This window comes from Camponotus floridanus, unplaced genomic scaffold, assembly GCF_003227725.1.
Source record: "Camponotus floridanus strain SB8 unplaced genomic scaffold, Cflo_v7.5 scaffold148, whole genome shotgun sequence".
NCBI classification, from domain to species: domain Eukaryota; kingdom Metazoa; phylum Arthropoda; class Insecta; order Hymenoptera; family Formicidae; genus Camponotus; species Camponotus floridanus.
Window position 1 is genome coordinate 386416 of NW_020229268.1, and position 14865 is coordinate 401280.

At 33.6% G+C, this 14865-nt stretch overlaps 2 protein-coding genes across 2 annotated transcripts; one reads left to right on the forward strand and one right to left on the reverse strand.

Moving 5' to 3' along the window:
* Positions 1 to 211: 211 nt before the first annotated feature.
* LOC105250004 (guanine nucleotide-binding protein G(i) subunit alpha) lies at positions 212 to 5652 on the forward strand. Its single transcript, XM_011255844.3, has 4 exons — positions 212 to 332; positions 3586 to 3770; positions 4035 to 4321; positions 4643 to 5652. The coding sequence occupies exons 1-4, from the start codon at positions 212 to 214 to the stop codon at positions 5118 to 5120; spliced, it is 1071 nt and encodes a 356-aa protein (XP_011254146.1). The 3' UTR covers positions 5121 to 5652.
* An 886-nt stretch (positions 5653 to 6538) lies between these two features.
* LOC105250005 (synaptojanin-1) lies at positions 6539 to 14497 on the reverse strand. The gene is made up of 7 exons (XM_011255846.3): positions 14371 to 14497; positions 13780 to 14134; positions 13445 to 13609; positions 12097 to 13148; positions 10521 to 11104; positions 9533 to 9707; positions 6539 to 9318 (listed from the first exon to the last, which is right to left on the reverse strand). Exons 1-7 carry the CDS (start codon positions 14495 to 14497, stop codon positions 8300 to 8302), a joined length of 3477 nt encoding a protein of 1158 aa, XP_011254148.1. The 3' UTR covers positions 6539 to 8299.
* Positions 14498 to 14865: the final 368 nt, after the last annotated feature.

The window sequence follows — 14865 nt, forward strand, 5'->3', positions numbered from 1 at the left end:
GTGCAACAAGTGTCAGGAGTAGGAGGAGGAGGCGACGGCGGTCGCTTCAACTGGTACGGTGGTGTGGAATACGTCGTGCATGGTGCTGGTGGATCGGTGTGCGTGACGGATCGGTTTGACGGCCCACGACGACCACCATCAACATCCATCGGCGTCACCGTTATCATCATCACGACGTGCTGACGAGAACCGTCACCGGCGAGGGCGCGGGATGGGCTGCGCCATGAGCACCACCGGCGAGAAGGAGGCCGCCGAGCGGTCCAAGAAGATCGACAAGGACCTCCGCGCTGATGGCGAGCGGACCGCCAGCGAGGTCAAGCTCCTGCTGCTCGGTAAATGCCCTTTCCCCCGGGGGACCCGGTCCTCCGGTTCCTCGTTTACTCGAGGACGGATGTAACGCACGATTCGCTCTCGGTTCCGGTTCTCGGAAGACGATGGGAAATTTGCATCCCCTACTTGATGGCGAGCTCTTTTTCTCTCTCTCTCTCTCTTTCTCTCTCGCTCTCTCGCTCTCTTTCTTTTCCTCTCTTTCTACTCGCACCTCGCCTCGTATCGTATATATATTGAACATACGTTCGCCGAACGCTCCCGAAGGCGCCGCGTGAACCATGATCCGTAGAATTAGATTCCGTTCCTCTTAGCTACACTTTCCGCTTGCATTCTTGTACACAGAGAAAAATGTATACTGTATTCAAGTAAATATTATTTATTTTAAGTATATCATAAGTTTGTATATCCGCAAATATATCATAAATTTACCACAAGCATTAAATTTAATTGAATATATTCTGAATTTTAGTAAGCGCAGTATTTTGGTCAAGAATATTAAATTAGAAAAATTTGATTTGCTTACTACAAGAGTTGACGGTTTGATTTTTCTTTGATACAACTTGACAATATTCTTGAAGAGAAAATAAATTCTTCTTTTGAGTATGATAATGAGATTTTGTAACACTTGTGATGAGTATATTTTAAGATTATTATCAAGAATATATTCTTTGTTGAAGAAAATTATTACTTAAAAAAAGAAAAATAAACTGAGTAATCGCTTTTCTTTATAGTAGAATGATATTTTTCTCTGTGTAGCTTTTCCAATCTCCTGCTCTTCCAGAAAATTATCCTTCTGTTTAAAGGGAATAATATATCAGTGGCCATATTTTCAGAGAGAAAATTAAGGACAAGCCTGGAGATCGCCGAGCAAAAAAAAATTACTCTGTGACTATCAGAGGTCTACGTATTCTTATACCTTTTATTTGTCGGTTGTTTTCGTAAAAATTCTCACGTTAGGCATTGAAACGCTAAATAAAAAATAAAGGACAAAATTATAATATAAAGAACAAAATTGTAAAAATAAAGGACAAAATTAAGTTTTGAAAAAATTTTGAATAAATCTAAAGGACAGCTACTTAAAATAAAGGACGGATGGTCACCGTAAATACAGCACACCTGTAAATTACGGATTTATTATTTTAGAGTTTAGTATTTAACATTCGCTCCGTATAAATATATATATTTTTCACATTGTTATGTATCAAATAAATTCTTGGGTTGGTATTCTCTCTCATGAAATCTAAAATCTCTAACATTTCTCCTCTCGATTTGTCACAACCAAGAGAGAGGCGAACGTTGATGACACGCGAGATCGTTCCGAAAGATTCGGTGTTTCTTCCGAAATTATAAATCCTACTCAATTTAGTAATGTCTCTTGTAATTTGTACATTTCTCTGTCTTTCCTTCCAATAAACGCTGAATATACAGGGTATTTCTAAAACTATGTCGGAGAATTTAAGGGCGTATTCTAGAGATTAAAATAAGAAAAAAAGCTCATATAAACATGAGTCCAAAAATGCTTTTCCTCCGAGTTATAGAAACACCCTGTATTTCAATCTGCGAACAGGAATTTTGTGAGTCGAAAGTACTCTAACTTTTCGTTCCTGAATCGGAGATTTGGATCAGAATTTATATAAGAAAATGCAGCTTTAAACGTGTGGTTGTGACGCTAATTTAGGCGAAGAATGCTTTCCTAACGTTTAGGCGACACGATGTCTTTCGGATAATATACTTTCGATTGCGCGAACTCTGCGGTATCCTTTTTCGCGAGTGTTTCTCGCAAATGTATATGTGTCACGTTTCTTGTCTTCTACGTTCTAAAACATAGACTTGTGAGCATGAAATTGCTTTCGTTATTTCGTCCACCAGAAATTATTTCTTCGCGAATAAGTTTTCTGAGAAAAAAAATTATATACGGAATGTTCCAAACTTGTTACATCATTCTATTAATTATAGAGAGTCATTAAATAGTCATTAAATTGTATATCTATTTATTTGGTATTTAAAGTATTTCAGAATCGGAATATATATTAAATCCATAATAACTTTATTTACGTTAAACTTATTCAGTGTCATGGATTCGAAGAAATATGATTTATTTAAATAATACGATTTTAAATATATAAATGTCATTAGTATGTGTGTGACGCATACTAATGTTTTTCCAGATTTGAATTAAAGATTCTTAATCTTAATTTCTCTACATTTTTCACACATTTTGTTATCATTTAAAATTATTATTATAATTAAATACTTATATATATATATATATATATATATATATATATATATATAATTTATATATTATATATATTATTTATATATATATTTCATTTATTTATTTATTTACTTATTATAATATTTATATAATCAATATTATATATTATTTAAAATTTAATACTTATATATTAATCGTTAAATTAAATATTACATGTTTAATTTAACGATTAATATAAGTATCGAATTTAATTAATTATAAATTAAATTAATTAATTATAAATTAATTATTTTAATTATCATACTAATTATTAATTTAATTAATTAATTATAGATATAATTATATTAACAACATTGAATAATTTGATTTCTTAATATTGTAAATCAATAAATTTCAAAATTTTTGACGACGAATTTTAATCGAGAACGTACAATAAAAACGGATGAATAGAACGCGTGTAACGTTGCGGGAAACTTGAATCATCGACCGCGTGTGAATCACGAGATTACGTCTCGCCGTGCGAAATATATCTTCGTCTCACTTAGGGAAAAAATATTGTTCTTCCTCAAACGAGTAATATCCGACATGATGACTGGCCGGATCGCAAGTCAATCAAACGAAACTCTACGATAAAAAGGCCGATGATTAATCGGTTAATTAAATTCGTTTACAAAACATTAACAAAGTCATTCAAATGCGAGCGTATTTGCATAGATTCGCATTGATTCAAAAATAGTTGCCAGTCGTACGTCAAATAAATATTAACAAATAAATATTAACAATTAACGACATGGTGACAATTTTAATTATTTGTCATTTTAATTATGATTAATTTAATTATTATTAATTATTTATTATTTATCATTTCAATTATTATGCCAAGGAATGCTTGCAGCTTTCTCGACCATACGACACTCTTCTTGTTGGAGCAAATATTTAATCCAATAATTTATTATTAAAATATATACATGTATTTAATATTTGTAATGATTATTGATTTGATAAGTAATATAAATATTTGATGTGTTAAAATTCAGGTGCTGGCGAGTCTGGCAAATCCACGATAGTGAAACAAATGAAAATCATTCACGAGACGGGCTACAGTAGAGAGGAATGTGAACAATACACGAAAGTAGTATACAGCAATACAATACAGAGTCTAATGACGATAATCAGAGCTATGGGGGAGCTTAGGATCGATTTTGCTGATCCTAATAAAGCGGTAAAGTCTTTATGTCTATCAGACTGATGCGAAAGATTTACACCAAGTAAAGTTAAAACCAATATTGCATATAGTTTTTTAAATAAAATATCTTTTTCTACATCTAGAAAATATATTTATAATTTTTTCTAAAAATCAACTTTGAAACAGAATTTCAGAGAGAGAGATGATAAATCTTTTCGCATCAATGCTTGATAGCATCGCTCATTATTAATGGCACTTGTGCCCTACTGACATTAAAATAATATCGGCCTTGTATTGTAGGATATGGCGCGACAATTTTTCACCCTCGCATCGGCGGCAGAGGAAGGTGAACTAACTGGGGAACTAGCGCTATTAATGAAGCGATTATGGCAGGACGCGGGTGTCCAGCTCTGTTTCACGCGTAACAGAGAATACCTGCTCAACGATTCGGCAGCGTATTACCTTAATGCACTTGATCGCATAGCGCAACACAATTACATCCCGACACAGCAGGATGTTTTGCGAACGCGCGTCAAAACCACAGGAATCGTGGAGACGCATTTCTCCTTCAAGGGTTTACACTTCAAGTATGTTAAATTTGTTAAACGCTTCATTTATTATTCAAAGATATTTATGTAGTCTATCTTATCTAGTAGTCAAATGACAATGAGTCATTTCAGAAATGATTCATTGAATCATTTCTAAACGCGCGCGTGCGTTAACAAGTTTTTACAAAAACATTACATTAAATTACATTTTAATATATAAAATATAAAGAGAATCATCACTTGTTGATAGATATATTTTTTCTACGTGATAAAAATATTCATTAAAATTATATAATATTTTTGACTAGATTGAAAGAAATTTAATAATTATAATTATATAATGTATTTCTCCTTTTTTAGAATGTTTGATGTTGGTGGTCAACGGTCCGAGAGAAAAAAGTGGATACACTGTTTCGAGGGGGTCACTGCAATCATCTTCTGCGTCGCTCTGAGTGGTTATGATCTAGTGCTAGCAGAGGATGAGGAAATGAATCGTATGATAGAATCGATGAAATTGTTCGATTCGATTTGCAATAGCAAATGGTTCGTCGAAACATCGATTATACTATTTCTGAACAAAAAGGACCTATTCGAGGAGAAGATTACCAAAAGTCCGCTCACTATCTGCTTCCCGGAGTACAAAGGTGCCAACACTTACGAAGAATGCGCCTCTTATATTCAAATGAAATTCGAGAATCTGAATAAGAGAAAGGATCAGAAACAGATCTACACGCATTTCACGTGCGCCACAGATACGTCCAATATACAATTTGTGTTTGATGCTGTAACAGACGTGATAATCAAGAACAACTTGAGTAATTGTGGTTTATTAAGCTAAGTATTCAAATATATTTGATCAGAGAAAACTATTGGGAAACACAAAGTATACATCTCAATACATGTTGACGATTCGTAGATCTTTGTCACAGGGAAAAGAAAAAGAGACTGATCAAAAATTCTAAAAAATATACCACGTATTGTTTATGTTTAAACACGAATACATATTCAATCATTCGATGATTTATTCACATATTAGGCTCTTGAAATATTCTATTGCAGTGTGACGTAACTTTTTTATTCTATTTTAGTTTTTAATGAATTGTTCTTTGTACAAAATTCGTAAATTTGTCGAGATTTCTAATATGAATATGCTATTTTTTAACTTATTGGGTTCTATTTTCGGTGATTAGATTAACAAAATATTCTCATATCACGAACAAATTATTCACAATACTCGCGAATCAAATGATAAAGCATTTCACATTATTGCTAAGAATATTTGTTTTTATCTACTATTTATATTTTTAGGAAATTTAGTATTTTTGTGCATTGACATCATTAATTAATCATACTTTTTAAAAAATTTTTAACTTGTAACAAGCAAATTTTGTATCATTTCAATATTTTAGCAGTCCTAATTTGTTGGAAAACATGAAAACAATAAAAATTTGTTTTGAAATAACATTTACATATAACAATAAAATTAATATATAAATTATATAAATTAATAATTACATAATTATAATAAATTTAAATAATTATATAATTTTATGTATTCAAATTTATATAAATATTTATATAATTTATTATATAATTATAATAAATTATAATAAATAATAAATTAATAAATTATATAATTATATAAATTATAATAATTAATAACAATAATTTATATAATTAAATAAATTATAATACTCACAGTAATGCACAATTGTTTAATTTTCTATAAATATAATATAAGAAATAATGTGCAGAAAAAAAGTTGAGGCAATAATGTTAAATATAAGTACATACATACCGCACATTTAATTCGATTAAAAAGAGCAAATAAAATGTTACTTTGTTTTTGCTAAATGTATTTAACTATACTAACCGAGAAGAATCTCTAGATAGCTATTAATTTAGTAATACTTTTTGTATATAATTTATTACATACACTAAAAACGACTATGTGCTAAATGGAAATGTACTTCCATATTTCTGCTCATATTATTTGCATTATGACAAATAGAAATTTAATATCTCAACAGAGACATGGTTATGTGATTCTTTTTTTACAATACATATTTATCAATTTGAGAAACAATTTTTTTATACAAGCTTCGTTTTTTATACATGTATTAATAAGTAATAAAACCGACCATTCCTCGATTTGTCGGGCCGTTGAAATGACAATATTAGTACTATTAGTGCAAGTTTAAATCAAATCTCTTTATACAGTTTAGATCAATAAATGAATTTTTTTTAAATTCTATGTTTTCTTCTTTCCTGTCTGATCTCTTTATTATTTGTAGATCATTTGATACATATATACATGTCCAATCTTTTACATCTTGTGTACTAGATGAGGATCTAATTAATAAAATGCATCAACTACACATACAAGTGTGAAAGGAATGCGTATTACTGAGGTGCTATAGGATAAAATTTTATTATATTATACCTATAATATTATACCTATAATATATAGGTAAGGTATGTAAGAAACAATTTTCTCTACATACATCATATCACTTATACCATTTTTGTTATACTAATTTTTTACACATATGTATACGTCCATTTTCCCGTTATTAGAGCCACCTTTATATAAAGCTGAAAATAATGGAAATTAAAAAATAGCATAAATAGTTAATATATACAATTTATAATAATTAACATTTTGACTATCACGTCATATGTATTTTCCTGTGAGTTATAATATTATGAGTAATAACTTCTGTCCTCTCATCTTTTAATTTGCATTCGTAATTCATTATGTATAACATGACAATCAAAAGGATAGAACATTTATATATCATGTGCAAGAACCGTAATACTATGTCTTCTGAAAAATAATCGAAAACATTTAAAGAAAAAAATGTAGATAGGTGGGTATGTTGGACCCATTGGGACGGACGCTTTAGAAATGTTCATGGAATGCAAAATGTAGGAACTTCAAAATTAAGAGAGAAATAAATAAGATTATACGAAGATAAGATTTTAGATTATATCTAAATTATAGCCGCCTTTAAAATAATTAAACTAGTTCCCTGTGTAAAAATTCGTGCAGGTAGATGATTATCATTATATATCTATGTATATATGTATGTGTGTTGTGTGTGTGTCTATATATTTTACACTTGTGAAAATACTGCTGCGTTTGCGAATCTCTATGTTCTTCCTTTTGTCGTGCTATATATAATTGTTTGTAAAATTAAGCTCCTTGGAGGTTTTTGATACACTTAGATTATTAAGATATTGCCCATACAGCACAGAATATTGCAGCAATATTATTAATATTGTTGTAACATTGCAGCAACATTGCAATATTGCCGCAATATTACTGCAATGTTCTGTGCTGTATGGGTGCGAAGAAACTCCTAAAACTTTATAGAAGCAGTACTAACATCAAGAATTACATTTTAAATAATATCAGTACATGATACAAGCAGCTACAACATTATTACCACAAGTATCTTTTCATTTAAACTTGATGGATCACTAACTTCCTGATATATCCAATTTGATAACGCTTTCAAAACACGGATTACATGCGTATTAAATCTCTGTGTCACATCAACAACTATAAATCGATTAGATTTTTTAAACAATAGATATTTATGTTATTCAAACATTCGTAGTGAAAACAACAGCTTCCTACATCACCAATGTGAAATGGGGCTCTACAGGATTAGTACGTATATTATCACTAACAAGAAAAATACAGAATATAGATTTGGCAAGCTCAAGAACAGCCCCTATAAATACAAATCTACAATTAATTATGCTCACGATATTGGAGATCTTTCGAATAAAATAATTACTTCTGATTTGATGATTTCATTTCTTAAAATAATCACAGATTTTTAACTATCCTATCTATCGCGAACCTGGAACTCAGTTTGGAAGCGAGGATTCATCGTTAATTATGCCTACTCGTTGTTATTAACATCATAAATAATCACGTCCATTAGAATAATGTTAAATAAATGTACCATTACTTGGTGTCGAGAATATTTATCCTACATCTCTTTCTTATTGAGGATTTCTAGCCGGAATGGGCGGTCCACCGGTAGTTCTCGCTGGAACGGGTGGCGGAACATTTGATGGAGGTAGACTCGGCGGTGGATGCTGTGGAGGCGGCGGAGCTTGCCTGTGCGGTAAGGGAGGAGGTATCGAGCTAGGCGAGGGTCTATTACTCGGCGATTCCTGAGGCCCGTCCATTCGCGGTAACGGCGGCGGCGGCCGATTTGGTACAGGATAGCTGGGCGATCCATCTGGTATTTCTTCATAGATGGCCGAATCGGGCGACAATCTCTCGTCCTGTTGATCGTTTGCTGTCTTATCTGCCGATTGCGTCATGGAAAACGGAAACTGATTGGGTACCACGCTAAAAACACCCGCGCGTGGTCCCTTTCGCTCATGAGCAGGACTCTTCGGTGGTTGAGGTGGACGTCCCGGTGGCGCTGGTCTCGGGGGTGGAATCCCACCATTGGGGCTACCTCTACTGGGAGACGATCGTTCGGATATTTCCAATTGTTCGAATCGTTGCATGGGACTTCTCAACGGCGAATTCGCCGTGAATTGCGCCACCGTGGTGTTGCTGCAAATCTCGATCTCCTTCTCAATTAGCTGCATCCAGTCGGGCGATTTCAGTGACAACTTCAGCGTCTGGCCGCATATCTGCGTCATACCTTTCTTCGCCGCGGCCAAGGCGCATTGACCATCCCTGAATGTCACCCAGATGGTCTCGCCGACGTAACGTACCAGAATCGCCTCGCCGATATGAGACAGATCCTGTATTAGAGCAAACATGAGATTGTTGTCGAATACGCTATCCATGTCCTCAATATCCTCTACCGCCTTGACTATTATCGTGCCATCGGGCGGACCGAGATCCTGTATCACCTCTTTGAACACGCGCTCGCGTTTCTCGGAATCGACACAATGTACATCTATGTCGATCGTGGCGATTACCGGACGATGATCGCTCTGTTTCAATTCCGCTCTACCGTAATAAACAAGCTTTCCCGGATTCCAATCTGTGGGCGAATCTAAAATATAGCGTGATAATTATATGATGATACATTAAATATAATATAATTATAATTAATAATATATTTATAATAATATTAAATATAATATTAATTATATTAATATATAATATTAAATATTATATTAATATATATTTAATATTATATTAATATATAATAATATTAATATAATATTAAATATAAATAGGATATAATAATATAGAGAAAAACTAACCGATATCAGGTACTTGTTTCCTACGTTTCCAAAGAACTCTATCCGTCCATGCAGGTTGACGACATTTTTCGCTGGTATCATAATCTTCCGAGAATAGATCGTATTTATATGTAGGATCGAAATTGATAGGTCCTTCCAAGAAATTCTTGAAAACATTACCCTGCTCTTGTTGAACCTTGTTTAAAATTGAAAACCTCGTAAAATATATATTATTAGAGAAATTAAAAATCTTTAAATATAAAATTGATCAAAAAAAACTTGTTTGTTTATTTATGTTTTTTTTATATGTATTCTCTCGAGAGCACAGTGAATGCACGAGTGAACCTCGAGTGAGAATTTTTATCGCGGGAGAAGATATGGAGATAAATCTTTGAAATAATAAAGTTTCTAAGTGAACGGCATATATTTTAATAACTATTCACAATATATCAATATTTTATTAGATTTATTAGATTTTATTAGATTTAATAAAATGCAATTACCAGTTGCAAGCACGAAAACGTAGTAATCTTAACTAAGCAAGAACTGCAAGTAACGGAACTTTTCGAAAGAATTATGAATTATGAGTGTTTGTCTCAACACTCAACAATAATGCGCTCCGATTTTTTATTTTCTCACTCGTGGTTTTATATAATCCTTTCGAAAAAGATTCAAAGTTCTCTCCAAAAAAAAGTTGTAAATGTACATTTATAATTTTAATTGACTCTATTTTTTTAATTTGTTTATTTCGATCTTTGTCGAAGAGCATTAATTATTTTCGGAATTTGTTGTCACGAATCTCCTTTGCTGGCTATGGTGCCAGTGAGGTATAGCCTTCATGCGAGAAGTGCGAAAAGGATTCGTCGGATAAAATCGTTCCATATGCGTCACAAGTGCAGATTTAATTACACTGGCTCAATAATTTGATCTATCCAACTCAATCTCAAATACTATATGATCCTAACTAAATATCAAAATTTTTTTAAATAAATTCGATTTGATATAGTACCCTTAATTGATCGTATTGCAGTATCTGATCCAATTCGCCCCGCTTAATCATTTCCCTCATCTCATCCTTGTCCATGTCGACTCTGTAGTTGAAATCACCGCACCAAAACACATAATCGTGTGTGTTCAGGGTTCTGCCCATGGGAAATGCTATCTTTCTTGTAATCTCAGCGTAATCGGCGTTACGTTCGTTCACCTGAGATTGGCCGGCCGCGAAATGCGCGCATACGAAACAGAAGGATGTGGAGTAGAGCACGCATCTGATCGCCGCGGCGCCCTTGTTTCCAGTTGCGCCTCCCAATCCCGTTTTCACACAATCTACCGCCACATCTCGTAAATACGGCGCATGCACAGGCCGTATAAACAAATATAGGCAGACACCGACTAACTGCTGATATGTCACAAGAACATACTCCGTGTCCTTCGATAAAACTTTCTGCAGCTCGTCGGCCCAAGCTTTCGCATTGTCTGAACTGGCGGCCATAATATTGCTGGCGTTCAAATCAACAATCTCCTCGAATCCAATCGCAAATATGTCCACAGGAACGTCATTGTCAGTATTATCTTGCTCTAAAGACACCAAGGCTGCAGAAAAAAATTAATAGAGATTTTAAACAATTTTTGCAATATTATGTTCCTTTTATACAAGGTGTTTTAGACCACCGTATCACCCATTTAAAAACTAAAGAAGTGGTTATTTAAAAAAAGTAAAAACATTTTCTTTATAAATCGGGTGCGCTCTATTGAATGGTGATATTTTCAACCTCTGGTTTGCGGTCGGAAATAGGCGATTCAGACCGCAGTGCATTTTTTTAAATGGAACCCCCTATTTTTCATTGCATATTCTTGTAGCTTACCTCAAGAGCTTTCCAAAACACTATAATAAATTATTTTTCCATGAAGTACTTTAAGAGTTATGAGGCTTGAAATCATTTCTTAATTTTATATAAACCATAAAATATCTTATAAAATATTCATTTTTCGATCTTCTCTTAATACTTTTATGCACAAAATAATAAGAGGACTCAATTGGTGTAAAGAAAACATACAGTTGTTTAAAAAAAAAAAATATGGAATTATTAATTGCAAAATACATATTTTTTCTTAGAAACAACTATGTTTTTCTTTATACCAATTGATTCCTCTCAGTATGTTGTACATAAAAGTATTAAGGTAAGATAATCGAAAAATGAATATTTTACAAGATATTTTATGGTTTATGTAAAATTAAGAAATGATTTCAAGCCTCATAATTCATAAAGTACTTCATAAAGTACTTCATGGAAAAATAATTTATTATAGTGTTTTGGAAAGCTCTCGAGATAAGCTACAAGAATATACAATGAAAAATAGGGGGTTCCATTTAAAAAATGCACTTCCGGTCTGAATCGCCTATTTCCGGGCGGAACCAGAAGTTGAAAATATCACCATTCGATAGAGCGCACCCGATTAAAGACCCTTTATAAAGAAAATGTTTTTACTTTTTTGAAATAACTTCTCTAATTTTTAAATGGGTGGTACGGGTGGTCTGAAACACCTTGTATATTTTATGATATTCTCATCAAAATAATACTTACATGATTTCCGCGACCCATTGAATAACCAATCAGCCAGAGATACGTCCTTATAAACTACACTTCTAAAATGCTTCCCTCCATTAACGTTGTAAGTACCGACGCTCACTCTGAGATTCATCGTAACCACGTACTCGTTATAGCGCTTACACATCTCTCGTAAGAGATTTGGCGCAGCGTGTAACATATTGGTAGGTAACAACAAACGTGCTCTATCAGCTAGTTCTGTGTTTAACGTTGAACCTAATAATAGAATATCGATCGCTTCCTGTTTATTAGAATCTAGTAAATTATTCTGTATCGTTCTAGCTGCCGATCTCGCGCCGTCCATCAATTTAGAACTGCCTTGGATGGCACCAGTACCCGCGTATATTTTGCTGACTTCGTTGCCATTATTGATCCACATCTGGCGAAATACCTCCTCGAATCGAGACACCATCTGCTGCTTTTCCATCAGTTTCAACAGACTCATCTGTTTGCCCAGCATTTCGAGCGCGAAGAATGTTTGCACGCAATTTGTTCTATCCAAACAATCTAGACAGTTGGTTCTGATAGTGCCAGTTTGTTCAAGAATCACAGTATTGCCAACCGCATAGAACATAGAGAACGATTCCAAATATTTTTCCACTTTCGCCTTCAGTTTCGAGAGATTTTTCATATTTCCACCACGACATTCTTGATGATAATCGAATATAATATGTGGCACATCCTTGTGCTCTGACATATTATGATGAGTTTGAAATAACTGACTCAACATCGCCTCCCCTTCCTTGCTACCGATTAGACTAGAGCCAAGAAGATTAACAATTACTTGCTGGCCATATCGTGTCTTAATCATTTTTAAATGTCTATCGAAGGCGGGCGCAGAGGTTTCGAAGCCGCGTGAAATTTTTACTTTGTGAGAACCGACTTGTATACCAGGCTGTTCCCAAAATAGCGGAACTGATCCCCTCGTTTGGACGTAAGACGTCACTTCGTTATCTATGTAAATTACTTGTTCTGTCTCTACAAAATTTGCCACATGTCCATCGTCATTGGTTCCTCTAACGTTGAATCTAGAAATATAAATTAATTATATAAAACTAATTATATAAAAAATACTTCTTATATAATTTTAGCAGGAACAAACAAATAGTTCAATAATACAAAATGCTAAATTTAATCAGGCCATATGTCTAGTAATCTTGTTTTATATCAGTTTCAATATGTGTGCGTGATTATATATTAGCCATATGTTTATTTCCTGAGATATAGCTTATCAAACACAGATATTTTCTGACATTAATAAATTAGAAGATAAATGTATCATCCTACATTTTCCTAATTTTTAAATAGAAAAAAATAATCTTACCTAGTGCCAGCACGTTCGCAACTTAATCTAGACATTAGCACTGCTCGAGCTTGTCTGTGTCCAACATAGACAGTCCTAATCTCCACACTACCACACATTGCTTTCAATAACCATTGACTTGTATCTACACCATATCTTACTAGATGAATATGTAACATCCGATTCCTGTAAATAAATTGCAAAATTAAATTTTTATTTTTTTATCTTTATCTTGCATAGATTGTACAATTTTAAGTAGTATAAAATTTTAAACAATGGTATAAAAATTAAATAATGAAAAAATTGTATTTCAAAAAATTAGCATAGAATAATTGAAAAAATTGATGTGTACTAACCAGAAGAACCTATTGTCCGTAGTTGTCGATTTGCATCTTCTTTGAGCACTTAGGGTGATATCGAGCGACTCCTGTCCAGCGGACCAGGAGAAGTAAAATGTCCCAGAATTCAGAACCTTTCTGACTTCGGATACACGATCCTCTGTCCCCTGACTGTAAAACAATGGTACAAAACCTGATTGCGTTATTCGAAAGACCTCCGATTCTCCTATTTTCCCCACGGAGAAGCATCCGGTAACCAGGACAAGATACAACAGTGTGTTCTCTCCCGCATTTAGCTGCAGGACACCCAAGCATCCGTACGCATCCAACAATTTTGTATACTTCGGTTTGAGGAATTCATGTTCCTCAGCAGCTGCAAATTACACATCAAGATAATTATTGTTAAATTTTCAGATATTTATTTTTAAATACTTTTTTTTTATTTTTAAATATTTATTTTTAATTTAAATTTTTAGTTTTAAATATTTATTTTTAATTTAAATTTTTATTTTTAATTTAAATTTTTATTTTTAAATATTTATATTTAAATGCTACTGTAAAATAAGCGAACAAGATGAGATGTGAGATCACCTCAGCGATGGTACTTACAGAGGACTGCGACCGCTTGTGACTCGAAGAGGAGCGTCTCCTTGCGATTTCGTTGCTCCAGGATGACCGAGTGCGGCTTGGGGGAGTCCAGCTTCTCATAGACGCGAAAACCTTTGCCCATCGCCATTGTTACGCGGCAACGTTCCACAGTGATGTGACAGTTCGCGGTCTGTCATGCAGCACGTTAACGGTAATGAACGGTAGACAGATCGTCCGCTGACCGCGGCGACTGAGAATTTCCGCTCTTCACCATCGACGATACATCATCGAAGATTGGTCGCCTCCATTGTATAATTCGTTCTAAAGTCACTAGATTAACAAAGTACCGCAATTTTGATCTCAATAAGATAAGCTGGAGCAAAAATGGCGTCCGATAGTATAGATATAGGCTGCGATTGTTGCATTTCTCCACGTAACAACCTGGCATTTTTGATATTTTCTTCTTTTTCTGCGCAACAGAAGGAGTTTTCTCACCTCACACACAACAGGACACAG